Source organism: Harpia harpyja, chromosome Z, assembly GCF_026419915.1.
Source record: "Harpia harpyja isolate bHarHar1 chromosome Z, bHarHar1 primary haplotype, whole genome shotgun sequence".
NCBI lineage: Eukaryota > Metazoa > Chordata > Aves > Accipitriformes > Accipitridae > Harpia > Harpia harpyja.
In genome coordinates, this window is record NC_068969.1 from 25,182,340 (window position 1) to 25,199,387 (window position 17,048).

At 41.2% G+C, this 17,048-nt stretch overlaps 1 protein-coding gene and 1 long non-coding RNA gene across 4 annotated transcripts; one reads left to right on the forward strand and one right to left on the reverse strand.

Moving 5' to 3' along the window:
* The first annotated feature begins 83 nt into the window (after positions 1-83).
* On the forward strand, positions 84-16,298 carry RBSN (rabenosyn, RAB effector). 3 transcript variants are annotated; one of them, XM_052777715.1, is made up of 12 exons: positions 84-196; positions 800-1,075; positions 3,731-3,874; positions 5,766-5,866; positions 6,524-6,569; positions 6,682-6,843; positions 7,747-7,988; positions 8,847-8,917; positions 10,578-10,664; positions 11,147-11,249; positions 11,676-11,750; positions 12,664-16,298. In XM_052777715.1, the coding sequence occupies exons 2-12, from the start codon at positions 913-915 to the stop codon at positions 13,801-13,803; spliced, it is 2,334 nt and encodes a 777-aa protein (XP_052633675.1). In that variant the 5' UTR covers positions 84-196; positions 800-912; the 3' UTR covers positions 13,804-16,298. The 3 variants fall into 3 exon arrangements, with proteins under 3 accessions (XP_052633675.1, XP_052633677.1, XP_052633676.1); XM_052777717.1 differs by lacking the exons at positions 84-196; positions 800-1,075 and adding an exon at positions 1,087-1,218; XM_052777716.1 differs by lacking the exons at positions 84-196; positions 800-1,075 and adding an exon at positions 1,873-2,196.
* On the reverse strand, positions 7,296-16,981 carry LOC128137082 (uncharacterized). The gene is made up of 2 exons (XR_008233548.1): positions 16,790-16,981; positions 7,296-7,922 (listed from the first exon to the last, which is right to left on the reverse strand). It is a non-coding gene; the product is annotated as an uncharacterized LOC128137082 (long non-coding RNA).
* Positions 16,982-17,048: the final 67 nt, after the last annotated feature.

Sequence of the window (17,048 nt, forward strand, 5' to 3'; positions counted from 1 at the left end):
CCTTAGCTGGGCCTCGCGTCTCCCTCCGATCCCGGATGGGCCCTCCTCGTCCCCACCCTTCCCGCCCATCGATATCTCGGCGCTCGCCCCGCCCTCCGCCGGGCTCTCCCGCTCCCGGGCAGCCGAGCGCCTGGGAGCGCGGCGGCCCGCGGCTTCCCTGCTGCTGGAGACGCGCACCTCCCGCCGAGGCGCTGAGGTGAGGCCCGGCCGCCTGCCTCGGGGCCGGCGGCCCCCGCTCGGGCGGGGCTCGGCCCGGCCGGGCCGGGCCGGGCGGGGGGGGGGCGGCCCCCGACGGCCGCTCCCCCGACGGCCGCTCCCCCGACGGCCGCTCCCCCGACGGTCGGCGCCAGCGCTAAGCCCCTCCCCTTCACCTGCATGCCCCCCGCGCGGCCGGGGCGGGGGGCAACGGGCAACGGGCCCGGTGCGTGCTGCCTCCCTGCGCCTGCGCAGGCAGCCGCCCCCCGGCCAGGGGCCAGCCGGGCCGGGCCGAGCTGCAGGCAGCGCCGGCTCCGGGCCTCTGCGCCGGCCCGCTCCGCGCTCCGGCGTCTCTAGCTCGCCCCCCGCCTTCTTCTTCCAGAGCAGAGGCGCAAATAGGGCCTCTCTCCTCCCGCCGTGCGGGGGGCCCTCGGGCAGCGGGCGGGGGCGCGCAGCGGTCGCCGCATGCGGGGCGGCGGGAGGCGGCCCCCGCCCCGCCCGAGGCCTCGGCGCGGGCGCCCGCTGGGCCGCGGGGCGGGGGCCAGGGAGGGCGTGGGGTGAAGCCGTGCCGCCGGCCCGACGGCGCTGCGCCGGTCTCTTCCAGAAAGCCGCGAAGGACGATGCCGCGCCCCGTCCCTGCCAGGCGGCCGTGCCCCGCCGTGCCGCGCCGCTGCTGAAGCCGGGGAGCGAGCGCTGCCCGGGAGCGGCCGGGCCGCCATGGCATCCGGCTGTCCGCCGCCCTTCGGCGACCCGGGGGAAATGAGGGAAGGCTTCTTGTGCCCGCTGTGCCTGAAGGACCTCCAGTCTTTCTATCAGCTTCAGTCGCACTACGAAGAAGAGCACTCGGGCGAGGACAGAGACGTCAAAGGACAGCTCAGAAGTAAGAGGCGTGACAGCTGTTTTTTTTGACGTGCCTTCGTTTTTGCTGCGTGAAATTCCGTACGACCCAAGCCGCCTGTACGGCGAGCTCTCTCGAAGTGCTTGAGAAGGTAGAAATATTAATTGAAGCAGGTTACAAGTGAGGTACGGGGTTCCATTTTTCCATAAATTACCTGAGGCCGAGGCATAATTTTTACGCTGTTCCTGATAATTTCAGTAAGTAAATTCTAAAGCAGGCACTTCAAAGACACCACTCCTCAAATGTCTGATTTTATGTAGGACTTTTATTTTTGGCCTTTTGGGGTGGCTTCTTTGTTTGTTTGTTTTCATCTGAAGACTCTGGTGTATACTGAAACTTAGGTGAATTCCCAAGCATTATTTGAAGACCTTACAGAATACGGGCAATCTCTGGTACTTGCCAGGTACCAATTCATCAGTCCCATGTTTTGACAGTAGATAAAACTGTAGTTGCAGTTAAAGTGTAAAGTTCAGGAAGATTGTTGGTGGGAAAAGATGGAAAAGAATGTGTGTCGTGGAGGTGGCAGTAGATGCTGGGAGTGTCCCAGGGTTGTGCTATGGACTTACTGGTGTTTGAAAAATCCCTTTGAATTCTGTTTAACTAAAATATTTCCCTTTTCTTACCCCCCCGGTGTACAGAGTGTCATTTTACAGAGAGAAAAATGTGCAAAAACTGGTGATAATTCTGTGTGTTCCCTGCAAAAATCTTTATGGTTTTGTTTTAGTATACTGGCAGTCTTGAATTTTTACTACTCCCCCTTTTTTTTTTCTTTTTCCTGAGATTGATGATTATTATTACTTCAAAAGTCTCTTTTCTCAGTTGAAAAGTTTGTGTTTTTAACAAGCCTATCTTAAGGCTAGCACAGCTGAATATATAATGAATCTTTAAGTTGCTTTCCATCAGTCTGGCTACTTCTTGGCTCTTAGCAGTGTGCTCTTCCTGGACAGTGAAGGTAGGCTGGTCAGTACTGCAGTCGTGTTCTCATCATGGGTACAGTGCTGTCATAAATGAATCACAGATGCTTCCGTGGAGCGTTTAAACCAGAACAACAATATGGTTTTCATTGTGATAAGAGGAAAGAAAACAACAACAACTTAGGCTTGGTAAGATTTCCCAAATGCTTCTTCTGTTTAATACAAAACACCTGCATTTTGATTTTGTTCTCTAGTGTTCTTTTAATCTAAGATAGTGTACTGTGACTTCTCAGGCCATCTTTCATAGGTGTTCTTGCATAAAGGATGTTGGTTTTGTCTGCTTGCTTTCTGTCCTAGTTATTCATGTCAAGGTCTATCCAGTGAAGTTCCTTCTAGAAGTATGAAGGCCAGCAGAATCACCCATTTAAACTACCTGTTTTAAGGACTAGCATTCAAACTGTGCATCACAAGTGGTTGCACAACTTTGTGCTGAACAACTATCTTAATTGTGTGGAGTTCTAGAAATGCTTACAAATCACTTTATTACTTCAGTTGAGTCATACTGAGGTGGTTAAGTTTGACTTTGTGGAAAACAAGATTGTGAAGTTTGCTTGAAAAGCTTTTGTGTCTGTGACAAAGCCATGAGGCATCCCTACTTCTTTTGTATGTCAGACTTTCAGAGTCTCGAGTGGAAATATAGTTTCTATTTCGATATTGTAAACTTCACTTAAGAAACTGCAGTGTCTAGCTGGCATTTACTATGCTGGCTTGAGAGTAGGTGTGGGGAGGCGAAACCCTGTTTCTTAGATGATGTCACAGTGCTAGCAAAGCCCTTGCCAACCAGACACAGTTTTGTTGAGAAGTGTGTTTTATATCACTGAGTGTCGTTTTGGGAGGTAGCATAACTTCAGCAGCTGAAAAACTGCTAGGAAGTATGATGTCTGCATGAGGGGCCTGCTGGTACAGCCTTAGTGGCTGAAGCTCAGGGGGACAGGCTCCGGTAAGGTCAAGGTGGAAGTTCCGGTGTTTTTTACACTAAATAAAAAAATTAGAAATGTGAAAGGACATGCTAACTCATGGTTCCCAGCAGCTTGTTAGAAAGCTTGATGTTTGAAAGATCTAGTTCAAGGAGATACTGGATACTGAATGTGTTTGCCAAGAAAAGCAGTGCCCTCAACTTCTGCTAGCTTCCTGGTCTTTTTTTTTTGGCCCAGGAGACTGCCCTCCTCTCACTAGCATTCATAGGAGATAATGCAGTGGGCTGTTTAGTACTTTTGAAATTATTCAGGTGTACAAGCACGCTGAAATTCTTAGTTTGTAGTTTGTGCCACAAGACAAAGAAAGTGTTGAATGTTCTTGAATCCTAAGAAAATCATTGGGAATTCAGAGGATTAAGATATATGTATGATGTCCCAGAATGCTGTGAAACGGGTCCCATAGTTTAAGACAGCTTACTGTTTTACAGTGAAGTCCCTGAATGGAGTGTCTAAAACTACTGTTTTGTCATTAGGACCCTAGTGCTATGTTATGACAGATAACAGAGCATTTCATGTCATCTGTGATTCTCTGACCGTGTTCTTGTTCTAAACAGAACATGTTGAGGATAAACTTGTCAAGGAAAAAGACTTGTGCTGAAAGATGAGGAATATTCTATACTGGTTTCATGTGACAAATATTTGGCGACTACCTGCCACGTTTGATAACTTGGGTTTATATTTTTCAGATCTAGTCCAGAAGGCCAAAAGAGCAAAGAAGAAATTGCTGAAACGAGAAGGGGATGACAGAACTGATTCTGGATCTCAGGAACGATATGAATCATTCAGCTATGGTGGAGTCGATCCATACATGTGGGAGCCCCAGGAAGTAGGTAGGAGAGCTAGAAAGCGATAGGCAGTGGGGATAACTTTTCTTTTAATCTTAATTGGGAAAGTGCTACAGTATTGCTGAAGTTGCATGGAATTGTGTCTGTATTGCGTTTGATTTGCTGTAGCATGGGGTTATGGTTTGCATATTGATTTTGTGCAGTCTGCTTACATTGTGTGGTATGATGGGGAAAATGCAGATAACAGGGAAAAAAATGTATATAGAATCAGTACCCCAACTAACCTTGAGAGCAGGATAGCTGTTTGTCTTGTCATTGTGCCTGAGCTGTTGAGGCCTGCTGGATACGTGTTTACCTCTGTGCATCTAGCTTCTTGGAGGTGTTCTGCAACCATCTAGTGGCTTTTTACAAAACAGATAATCCACTAATTAATAATTAAGCTATAGCTATATAAAATCTCCAGCTTTTGGGGTACACTTAAAGTAGTTGTTAGTTTACAAGTCTGACAAAAAGCTTGTCCATTGATTTAAACTCTTCCAGCTTTTTCCTTGGTTTTGAGGTGTAGATCATCTCTCATTGAGAAGATGGTTACTTGGGGAAGAGGCAAAAAAGCCACAAAACAAAACAAAAAAACCTCTAACCCCAAACCCACCCCTCTGAATATAAATCTATGTTTGTAGAATTTCAAGGATAAGTTTGCTGAGCCTATAATTACAAATACTGCTACTGGAAATTGGCTCTTACTGCTACTGAAATATTGTGGTTCTTTTCATGGGGGAGGAAGCAGCACTACCTCTGGTGGAGCCTGGGAAAGTTTCCCCTGTGCTGCTGACAGACTAGGACTTAGTCCTTCGGGTCTGCAGAGTCCCAGTTCTGTAGATTACTATACTTTTCACTTTGTAACTATTTCAGCAGCAATCATGGTATAAATATTAGCTAAGAATAAATTTAGGCAGTGAACTAGCAGAAGGTTTCTGAACATTAGAGAAGTGAGCAACTGTTTTCTGATCAGAGTGGTGAAGATGAACCTAACAGATTTTAGGATGGGATTTGGTGGGTTTGTGAAAGGGACTGTGTGATGTCTGCAAAGCAGTGGCTGAATTCAATTACCCAGAGGGGCCCTTTCATTCCTATGAATTCAGCTTTGGAGGTTTTTTGGTTATTTCACTAGCATGAGGAATTGAGATTCTTACACTGAACATAGGTAGTATCAAAAAGAAACATCTGTTTTTGTGTTCTACCAGTCAGAATAAAGGGGGGTTTTTTTTGGTGGTGGTTTTTTTTTTGTCTGTAACTTTGATTTTTAATACCTGGCTCATCTTACTCGGAAAAGGATCAAAACTTAAACTTGAAACCAGCGTTGTCGAGTATGAATTGTGCATTTCTTAAAGAGATGCTATATTGTTCTATTGCATACTTGGTGATCAGTTTTCTGTAAATCTGAATTGTCATCAAGGATTTGATTCAGACTCCTAAAGGTGGAAGGATGATCAGGAGTCTGAAAGAGAAATTGCTGTTGCATAGACCTCCAGTATCACTGGACCTGCCTCTTCCCTTTGTTCAACATGTAGCCAGGAAACTAAAGGGAGTTGGTTTTGAGAATACTACTAGTTGATAGTAGCTTGCCAAATGTAACCAAGGGATGGAGGGGAAAAAAAATGTTGCAGATATTCCCTTTAACATAGTGCCTGTTGTTTTCTGTAGTAGAAATAAAACACTGTTTATTGCTAGCCTGGAGATTAGGCTTTAACCTGCATGTTTTATTTAGAGCAGCACTGGAAAAATATAGGATTCTAATGTGTCTTTAAAATTTTATTTGAACATGAGAAATAAATGGTGAAAAGAAGAGACAGCTGTCTTTCAAGAGGCATTTAAATGCATTTAAATCCATACAGAACACCTGGCTGATGATGAAAACTTTCTGCTATCTCTTCAGGTGCTATGAGAAGCCATCTTTCTGATTTCAAGAAATACCGAGCAGCCAGGATTGATCACTATGTAGTTGAAGTCAATAAGTTAATAATCAGGTTAGAAAAGGTAAATTTGCTGCTTTTTAATATTCCAGCCTTCTGAATGTTTCCTAGATTAAAAAAAAAAAATCATATTTTAGTATGAAGTGTGCCCATTTATCTGGCAGTGCGCTTTATAAAGGGTACTAAACTATGGCTATCTTCACACGTTACTGTTTTGCTTTTTTATTCTTGAGTACTGTGCTTGGTCTGACCCTGTACTGTGGATACAATTTCTGTTTCTATGCACTGTTTTCAAGGTGAAGATGCTACTTCCACGTGCTTCAAGAACCACCTGTTTTCCTGTATATTTTCTCCATCTTTTACTTTACTAAATTTCTCTCTAATGTTTTTGTCATGATTCTTCCAGCTACTCATTCTTCAAAATCTACCAGTGATATACTTACATTTTGGCTCAGATGCAGTAATGTTGGATGCTGTAAAGATTATGTCCAAAATGCTCTGATTTGTACAGGTTTGGCAGTCATTGTTTAGCACTACTTTTATGAATATGGCATTAGAAATAAACAGGAAAGTTGCAGGAATCTGGTGTAAAACAGGCTGAGACTCCTATCTCTTAAAAATGCCAGGTTTCTTTTTCTTGTTGTGCTGGGTTTTGTTGGTTGGTTTTTTTTTTTCTTGCAAAAGTACAATTTTCTTGAATGTATTGTTTATCTTCTACTAGCTTACATCGTTTGACAGAGCAAACACTGAGTCAGCTAAAATAAGAGGTTGGTATGAGCTTACCTCAGACTATTTGCTCCTATAGTTTAACTAGCTGAGGAATTAACTGAATGAATATCTTATGTTGTGTGTATTCCCTGCCTTCTTGCCTGATCACAGCTATAGAGAAGTCTGTTGTGCCTTGGGTCAGTGATCAGGATGTTCCATTTTGTCCAGACTGTGGCAATAAGTTCAGTATTCGAAACCGACGTCACCACTGCCGCCTTTGTGGGTCTATTATGTGCAAGAAGTGCATGGAACTTGTCAGTCTTCCTTTGGCAAGTAAGTACAGTGTGTGGTGTTAATGCCTCCTTTCCTTAGCTCACTCAGGGTGCTAACTGCATCCTGGCTTTTTGCCATTAGAAAAAAGGCTGCTGGTAATATTCTGCCTGGGCAGAAAACTTGGTCCTTAATGTGTTACTCAGTTTCATGCAGACATTTGTTTGTGAGACAGAATAAGAAGAATGATTTCTCCATTCTTTGTCTCTGTTTCTTCTTCAGATTTGAAAGTGTTACATAACACTGAAACAGTTACCAGAAGTAGTAGCAGTATATTCTGCTAGTAAATATAATTGATATTTAGTGTCTTATTCTACTGAGTACCATAACTGTGAAGGTATTAACTTTAGGAATTATAACTGCCAAGATTCTTGACATTTAAAACTATTGTGGCTATTTCCACTCTTGCCCATGGTTGTCCAAATGCTTACATTAAAGAAATTCATCCACAAGCCTTTAAGAAACCTTAGAACTTTAATTTTCTCATCTAGTGCATTGGAGAGGAGACTGTATTTTCTGTGGAAATAAATTACATTAAGTGGGCTTTTTGGAGTGTTCAAGCACAAAACATGGACAGCATTAACATACCTGTTCTTCCACACATTGTTCTACAACTATACAAGCTCCCAACATGAGAATGCCTCTAGGCAGAAGCAAAGTAGGTGGTTCTCAGCAGTCTGCTCTCTAGCTGCTTTTAGAATGGAGCAGGACTTACAGTGAAGACCCAAATTCTGACTTGCAGTCTTGGTTGTCATGGGTTCCTTGCATGTCTTTCAGCAGACTGTTTCAGCTTGGTTTTCTATTATTACCTGAATGTAAAGTTTCTGTTCAAGTGCAATTCATTCATATTGGTAGAATCTGTTGGCTTCTCCAGTCACTGTAAAATCACCTGTCTATAATTTCTAGGCAAACTGGCTAGTGCCAGCAAAGAGTCCTTGGGTTCTCATACTAGCCCAAACTCCTCACCTAATAGTGTCCATGGCTCCCGCCGTGGCAGCATTAGCAGCATAAGCAGTGTGAGCTCAGTTCTGGATGAGAAGGATGATGACCGAATCCGTTGTTGTCAGCACTGCAAAGATACCCTGTTGAAAAGAGAACAACAGATTGATGAGAGAGAGTACACTCCAGAGATTGTGAAACTCTATGAGGTAAATCAAACTCTTTGCTGCTTTCATCCTCAGTGTATATATCTGCAGTTGTCACTCCTTGACTTTTGGCTTGTTATCTCACGTCCAAGCTCTTTACGACTTAATACTCACTTCTCTTAGAATGGACTATTGGGTGTTTATGCCATGTAACAAAGATACATCTGAAATGATGGAGCCAGTTGCGGTATAGTATTTATACCCCACGATAACTTTAAACATAATTTTAAGATACATCTTCATTCTTATCATCTGGAACTAACAGTTCTGAGGTGCCTCTCTCTTAAAATTGTGAACTATGTCAGCTGGGATTCCTCAGAACAGTTCTTGTCTAAACCAATGATATGCTGTGCACTTTGTGGATGGGCTGCACTGGAACTATAGGACTCAATGTTGTCAGCACTGTTTGTCCTCATGCTGATGGCAGATGCTCTTTTGAACCATCTATATCCATCAACAGCATATGGCTGGAACATCGTGTTCAAATATGCTTTGAAAGTGGGTACTGATGATCATCAGGTATCTTCTCAGTAGAGTCCCTAAACCCCCCAGGTTAGTATTAGCGGGAGTTAGTTGGTGCTCTTCGTGAAGAGATTTAAGGCTAGAAGTTGTCCAAGTCATCCATTAAAACAGCTTCTGAATTCAGAATTCACCTTGCAGGGGTACAGGGAGTCTTTCTCTGTTCCTGACCATGCTATCTGTGTTCCAAAGATAACTGGAGGGTCTTGTCGTCCTGAATAGTTAAATGGCCTTCTTCATCACAGTTAACTTTGAATGTGCACAGGCAGCATGAAAGGTTTATGTCAGCATGTTCTTGCATTAGTGTAATAATAAGTTCTTTTTTTATACGTTTTAAACAAGAAACTCCGACTCTGCATGGAGAAGGTTGACCAGAAGGCACCAGAATACATAAGGATGGCAGAATCACTAAAGTAAGCCCCATTCACTGATTTTTGTTTATGAATATATGTATTTTTCCTCCCCAAAGTGTGGGAAGGAGTAAGGAAGTGGCATGCTAAGGCTGCAAGAGTGTGTAAATTATAAGAAAAAGCAGTGTTAGGATTATCTGTTGTCTTTTGGATGTTCGTCAAAGTAGTACTGAATTAATTATTCATGGTAACATTGCATACAGAGAAGAAACCTGATTTATTTTTTTTAAAGCCGCTTCCCAGTGAGTTGCCACTGTCGTTCTTTGACATGTCATCTTTGCAAAAAGGAAGTACAAGGCTACAATTCTTGTTGTGTTAAATGAGCCTCTTCAAAAGAGTTGAAGTAGGATAGTACTGCCCTCAGCTGGATGGTATGGCTTCCAAGTAGTCCCAGCAGCAAAGGGTTGTTCGAATGCTTCTCATCTGTTCTGGTGTAAAGCAAGCCACCTTCACGTGACAGTTGTTCTAAATCTGGCTGGCCTGCCCTGTGCTGCAGTGGATAAGCAGCATTCACATATCACACTTTTGTGCATAATTTCTTGCAGTAGTGTCTCACTGTGGTAACTTAAATCTCTCCAGCTATATCTGCAAGAGGTTGTCAGGTTATACTTCTAGCTTGTGTAGTAGAGAAATACACACATTGGTCTTGGACTATGAAGCATGTCCATTTGGGAAGTTAAAGTTAACAAGTATTTCTGTATCTGTCCTTTAGATCAGATAGTTGTAGAAAAATTAGGCTGTCGTTCATTGTAACAAAACTGGTTTTGTAAATGCACACATCCCAAAAGGAAGAAACAAGTATAGAAGGTGAAAAACATGCTAAGCCGTTACTGCTTTTTATCATGACTTCATGATAGCTGGTGTCATGTCACTTGACAACTGGAGAAAAGTAAAAAATATGAATATCCTGGATAATGGAAGCACATGTCAGAAAACAGACTTCTTACTCATGAAATTAAAGATTTCTGACTAGTAGTGAGTCCCAGAAACTGGAGTCACATGGGTAGTGAAGTTGCTTTTGAGAGAGTGATCCTTACCTTTTATGTTTGTGATATAAAAGGAGAGGGAAGCTAACAACTGGTGAAGTCTTCTCTGTAAATCCTAATTTGTTTTATGAATAAATGTGAGATTCTAGTGAAGTGCATATAATTGATTGTGTCCCCGTGTGGACAGTCGGTTACTAGCATCTTAAATATAATACCCATGTGGGGTTGTAGGCTTTTGCTTTCTGACAAATGTTAGTAGAGATAACTATTTTAATTTAATGGTATAGTTACTTAGTCAGTGTTTTTTCTGCACCCGATCGCCTGGAAAAAAACCCACAAAATAGATGCATTTGCTAAGTATGTGTGTATTTTATATGTTATTGGTAGAGTGGCGTTCTTGTGTTAAAATACAATTTCTCCTATAATAGTAAAAAATAATACAATCATAAATAAACAATCTATTAAATGTTCATGTTCAGAAAATGATTGTCATTTTCCACTTCTGTCACAAAGAAAGGGTTTTTAAACACAATGAGCCTGAAATAAAATAATTCAGCCCCTTTAGTGTTAGCTATCCTTACCGTTGCTGAATCTTAGTCATCTTGGGATAACTTCTAGTGTTGTATGTGTTGTTAGCTGGATGCATGACTTACAATAAAGTTGTATTTATTTCCTAGTGCTGGGGAGACAACCTACAATCTTGAACACGCTAATGACTTGAGGGTGGAGATTCAAAAAGTATATGAATTTATAGATGCCTTAAGGTAAAAGATCTGTCTCCCCACCCCCAGCTTGTGTGTATCTCCCTCTGTTATGACTTCTCTGTAGTTTTTTTTCAACTGTTAGTGTCTGTTTGTGTAGCATATACCTGCTTTTTCATATGGATAATCAATTTGCTCTGTTATAAATAGCATGTGAAAAGGTAGATGCTGTTCCTGTGTACCATCAATTTCTACTTCCTTTTCCAGCCTTAAAAATCATGGTTTTCTCTGCAGTGGAAATAACTAAGCACAGAGGAAACAAGTAATGGCACAAGTTTGTTGTTGTTGTGTTGGGTTTTTTTGGTTTGTTTTTTTTTTAAAAAAAAGTGTGGGAGTGGAAAGTGTTACAACTGGTAATATCCAAAATGGTTTACCTAAAACAACATCAGAAGTTTTACATCCAATATTGTCTCTCTCCCCTTCTGTTGTGTTTTCACTGGCCTTTGTTTTTGAACTGATGAGGCTGTATGTTTGCTTTGATTCAGTAAGAAGATTTTGAGTCTAGGCTTGCATGAAGATCCCCAACCTCATCCTAAAACACTACAACTTCAGAGAATGATAAGATATTCAGCTACACTTTTTGTTCAGGTAAATGGAGCGTATGTTATGAGCTGAATGTAAATTTTATACAGTGTTCTCTTCTTTGCCAGGCATCCCTGTGGCTTGGAATTATTTTGACAGGAGGTTTAGTTCTATACATTTTCTGTAATTCCTCTAATGACTTATGGTAGCCTTAAATGAGCTAGCTTCAATACAGATAGTGTAGTCATAGCATCATTGAGTTTAGGGACCTAAGAGAATGTGTGAATCTTGGCTTTGTTTCTTGCTGAAGTGTGAACCTAGCAGTATAGTTACAGCAGCAAAGATGTGCTCAGACTTGCAGCAGTGACTGCAGTGTAGAAGTACCTCTTACTTGTTTGTGGAGTGTTCTGTTGGTGGTATCTCTCTTTTCAAGTACTTGAAAATTGGCCGAATGCCTGCAAGCAACTCTGTAAATATTTCAATTTTTGCCAGGAAAAACTGCTTGGCCTAATGTCCCTGCCAACCAAAGATCAGTATGAAGAATTGAAGAAGAGAAGACTGCATATGGTAAGGCAGGTTAAGATCTGTTGTATCAGGGCCTCCTTCAAGGCCTTAAGCCTAGTAGCTGTTTGTGTATGAATAGTTGCCTTTAACATTGGATTTCAGTTTTTCGTTTTTTTAATGCAGATCATTCCATACCCTTTTTCAGGCATTCATGTAACACTATAATTGTACTCTGTCCAGAAAATAAGTAGGTGTGTACTGAGCAGCTGAACACTTCTAGAAAGCAGCAGTGACTTGGTTGCACATGCTGTTTCTGCTGCAGTGCATGCAGAGCAAGCCCTAAGTTAAGTACTTTAGTTTATATGGATTTTCAGATTGTGTTCTGGAGTTCATTTGCACAAGTAAAATTTGGAGACTTCTTTTGGTGTTGAAAAGGACATAGTAGAACAAGGACACCTCTTCAGAGAGAGAGGGTTTTTTCAGTTAGGAGGGAGGACATCATTAATTGTAAACTAAACCAGCTTTATCTTGAGGTAGAGTTGAGAAATGAGATTCATTGCACTCCAAAAGTTAATGATATCAGTGACCTTTAACACATATGTTCTATTACAGATGTCTGCTTTAGTCAGATGTGATACAGTTACTGTCCAAATCAATCTAGACCACTCTTTACACAGTTGCATTAGGCATTTTTTTGCTCTATATAAAGCACTGTAACTGCTCCTACTTGCCCTCACATTTGTAGAGGCAGATATCATGGGATTTTGATCAATATCGTCACAAACAAACTGAAGGGAAGCATTTAGGTAATATTGTGAAAATAAGCATTTTCTGCAAAGTAACGAAAAGTGCAGCTGATCCCTTTCAGTGAAAGCCAGCAATGTCTAAGATCGGCTAACTACTTTTACCTATGGATACTTAGAACGGATGTTTTCAAGCTCGTAAGTGTTCTCTTACTACATGTTTTTTGTTTTAGCTGGCTCTCGAAACACATGGAAAACAAGAGGAAAAGCAGAAAGATTTTATCACCAGATCTACAGCCACAGTTAATGGTGATGCAACTCACCTGAAAAAAGGAACAGTCAGGAAATCTGAAGGCTGGTTACCTATGTCTAGCATATCAAGAGAGAGAGAGATAGCAGACCCACTTCTTCAGCAGATTGACAATATCACATCCTTTATTAAGCAAGCAAAGGCAGCTAATAGGATAGATGAGGTCCATATGTTGCAAGAGAACCTGAGGCAGCTTCAGGATGAATACGATCAGCAACAAACTCTGAAAGCTATTGAGCTTTCTAAAAGACAAGCAGAAGAGGAAGAGATGCAGAGGGAGGAACTTCAGGTCCTTCGTGAAAAAGAGTGGGAAAGAGAACAACACAAATTCATGTCTCAACATTCAAGGACATGCTCCTTAGATTTCAGAGAAGTCAAGCAGCATCAGCGTGAAGTTGCAAAAGAGAACTGGAACTTGACAGCACATGCATTGGATTTGGATATTGCTCAGACCAAAGTGGACCCAAGTTTTGAAACTCCTGCTCTTGAGCAGCTGCCAGCTAAAGAGCACTTGATCTTCACACTCAAACCCCAGAATGTCCCACAGTGTGACAAAGACCAAGATCAGACAGCCTGTCTAAACCCCTTTGAAGATGAAGCAGATACCCCTCAGTTAGAGGAAGATCCTGCTAACCCATTTGCCAAGGACACTTCTCCAATGGTTTCTTTCTCTAACACAGCCCTGCAAAGTAATAAAAAAGAATATAATCCATTTGAAAATGAGGAGGAGGAGGATGAACAAACTAATGGAGCACCTGGCAGTACTTCAAACCCTTTTGAAGAGGATGAAAATCCATTGCAAAAGCCTGGGGACAGCTGGAATTCTGGGAATCCATTTGAAGAGGGATCCTCTACCAATCCCTTTGAAGTGGAGGATGGCAATGAGATCTCTGGAGAGGAGGCTATAGAGGAAGAGCTGCTTCTCCAACAGATAGATAATATCAAAGCTTATATATTTGATGCTAAACATAGCGGACGAATGGATGAGGTGGAGGTACTGACAGAGAACTTAAAGGAATTGAAGTGCACATTAGCAAAGCAGAAGGAGAAATCCAACTGCTGAATCAGCAGCAGGGCTGTGTAATAATTATTTTATGTCTGCTGTTAAATGTGGGACTGTAGAGCAGATACTTATAATCAGGAGTACAGCTCACAAGAGGGAATTGGGAGAATCTTGACTTTTATGCACTTTCAATTAGGCATTTCCACTACTACTCAGTCTTGGAAGAAAGAATTATTGAAATATGCTGCTGGTCTCAAATGCTTATACTAAGAAATTTTAAAATAACTTGTTACAACACTTTTAATGCTAACTGGTCTTATTGTGTGCTTATTTTGGTCAAAGTGGTTAAGTGCTAATAGGGAACTATGATTTGGAAATGGTTGCAATGTTGGTTTGTCATCTTTCCCCCTTTCTGTTGTAGCATTGACCTTTCAAGTTGGGCTTTGACTGAAGAGAGACGAATACTTTTCTAAAACTTTTGCATCCTCTGATAAGGACACAGTGCAGTATTACAGGCTAGCTTAATTGCCTAATGGTGTTATGAGAAAGTGCTGTTAAAAGGCTACTGTGATTCTTTGAGGTGCAGAATATACAGGCTTGCAGATCAGTTTTATGCAATGCTAATATATCAAAGGGATTTTAAGACTGAGAAGAACTTTATAACTGATCTTAATATGAGTAACGTTTTAGTGTGTTTATAAAAATTCCCAAGTAAAATTTGGATGCTGTCTTTTCATCACTTTTAGTTTCCCATTTGCTCTGAGCACAAACTACAGTGTAATAGAGCGTGCCATGTTGGCTTCAGAGCCTTGCTTGTGACATGAGAAGTATCTACTCGTTTCTAGGGAAAAGAGCATCAGGCTACCACTGTTGCAAACTGTAATATAAAGGGTGACCCTCCAATTCCTAATTATCTTATGGAATATCTACATTCCTTTAAATTCTCTGGGTGACAGAATGATCATGTTTGTCATATTTGTGAGACTGGAACCCTCTTTTTGTAGCATTCAAGGAACAAGAATCTTGTTTACAATGGAGAGCTGAAGTGCCACTGAACTGGAATTCTGTGAAAACTGGGAGACGAAGTCTGTGGCTGCGACAGTGCCAAATAGCAACAATTCTCCTTCATATTTGATTCCCCTCAGAAGCTGTTATGAGAATCAGGCATGTCTGTCTTAAATAAGAAGCTCAGGATTGGAGTCATCTTGTGATCCTGTGGCCTGGAGGATGACTAGGTGATGGCCAGCACCTGTGATGCAGGAGGGCTTAGAGCTGGGCTTCTGGAGATTGGTATCAGAAATGTAGGATCACTTCAGGGTTAGGTCAGCCTATATCTTTGTAAAAGATGGAGCCTGAGCTGCTTTGATTTTTGTCTTTGAAAGGCAGAGGTCCATCATCAGGCATCAGTGTTTGAAAGGGTGGTGGGGAGGAGTTAGTCTAAAGGGTGTATTTAAAGCTGAAATAGAGGAAAATCAGGCAGATCACACTGCATAGCACTAATAATAGTGGGCTTACTCAGAAGTGTAAACTTTTATGGAAAGCAACATGTCTTTTAACTATGTCTCTGATGATATATATTAACACAGCTATAACCCAAGCATTGCATAATATTTTAGACACACAAATAATTACACTACCTAAAGAGCGGGAGCTCTAGTTTTATTTTGCTCTAAATAAGTGGAGGTAGGGACTTGTGGAACTGTTGTTTAAAAAAAAAACCAAACCACCTATATCCTCACCTAATAGAACAGTACTAGTAACTGATCAAAATAACTTAGAGCAGCCAGTTAAGGACAGCTGATGTTCTTCTTACTGTAGCCTAAATCTGAAGTTGAAAGGTGTGCACAACAGGTTGTCTTAAGACCATGAAGTTTTTATACTGAGATGTTTATTAGAGTTGATTGAGTCCCTGAGTGTCACTTTTGCACCAAGTGAAATGAAGAACAGAGGATTCTGAAAGGTCATAAACTAAAAAAACGTGCACTGTGGCACCAGATTTACGAAGGCAGCAAAAAAAAATATGTTAAGCTAGCTAAACATAATCCCTGGAATTGTTTTAACAGAAATAGTATAAGGTAGTTATTTAAGACAGACTTGTTTGCTAGTCAAGAGGATTGCTCCCTGCACTGTAATCCAAAGCTTTTTTGGTATCAAGATGAAAAATTTTCAGTGGCTTCAGCTTTCGCATTTTAAAAGTGTTTTTTCCTTGTTGCAACTATCCTGCCTTGTTTGTATTTTCAGTCTAATACACTAATAATTAAAGTATCCTTATTGTACATGTAATGTATTTTTACAAGCAGGTAAGACTAGCATACCTCATGATCTTTGTCAGTGTTAAACGTGATAGACTAGATGTCCAATACTAAAGTCATCTCCAAAGTTGAAGACCTTATGCTGGTATTTGGACTGCTGTGAGGCTCAGGAGGCACAATGGAATGAAGACATCTTAACCATAAAGCTCAATAAATAGCATTGACTTTTGTTAAAACTGCATGCACTACTCTGTATGGAAACTTTGTAAACAGAGATGAAATAAAACAACATGTTTATTTTGTGCTGCGTTTGTCCTTTACAGTTCTTACAGGATGCTTGAACTGGTGTGAAATTTTGTACTTGACCATTAGCTCAGAAATGCTGAAATAGAGTTCCACAGTAATTTGCATATATAAGCCTGACTTGTATGTGCAGTTACCAAATTCCAAGCAATACAGTACAATCTATCATATGTTTATATACTATTATAGGTATGGTGTAGTTGTTTGGTGAGGCAGATGCTATAATGATTTAGAAGGCTTTTTTGACCATGTGCAGGCAGCAGGAGTGTTTGAGGTTAAGAGGAGTTACATGGCAGTGCTGGACTTAGAAGCATAATAGGCTTGCTGGCTAGAATTTGCTGGAAGTTGATAAACCTTGACACAGTTCTCTGTGGCTTTTTTTTTTTTTAAAGGAAAACTGTTTAGGAAATTGTCTTAATTTAAGAGTAGCTTTGGTTTTTTTTAGGGCAATAAAAATAATTGTAAAATGTATTTTTCAAATACCAACTTACATGTTCTCCTTTACTGCTGATATTCTTGCCTTGATCAGTGCTTCTCAGAGCTGCAGTATCAACTGCAGAAGTTTTATCTTGTTGCAAGTGAGACTTTTAACTGTTTCTGAGTGGTAACTAACTAAATAAATAAAATTCCGCATGTAGTTTGGGCCTGGGGTTACATTACCATTTGGCTGTCTTCAATTAGTACAAGATTTTACACCACTTTCTATAAATTGTGGAATTCTGTGCTGCTTCTAAGATAAATTAACTTTTT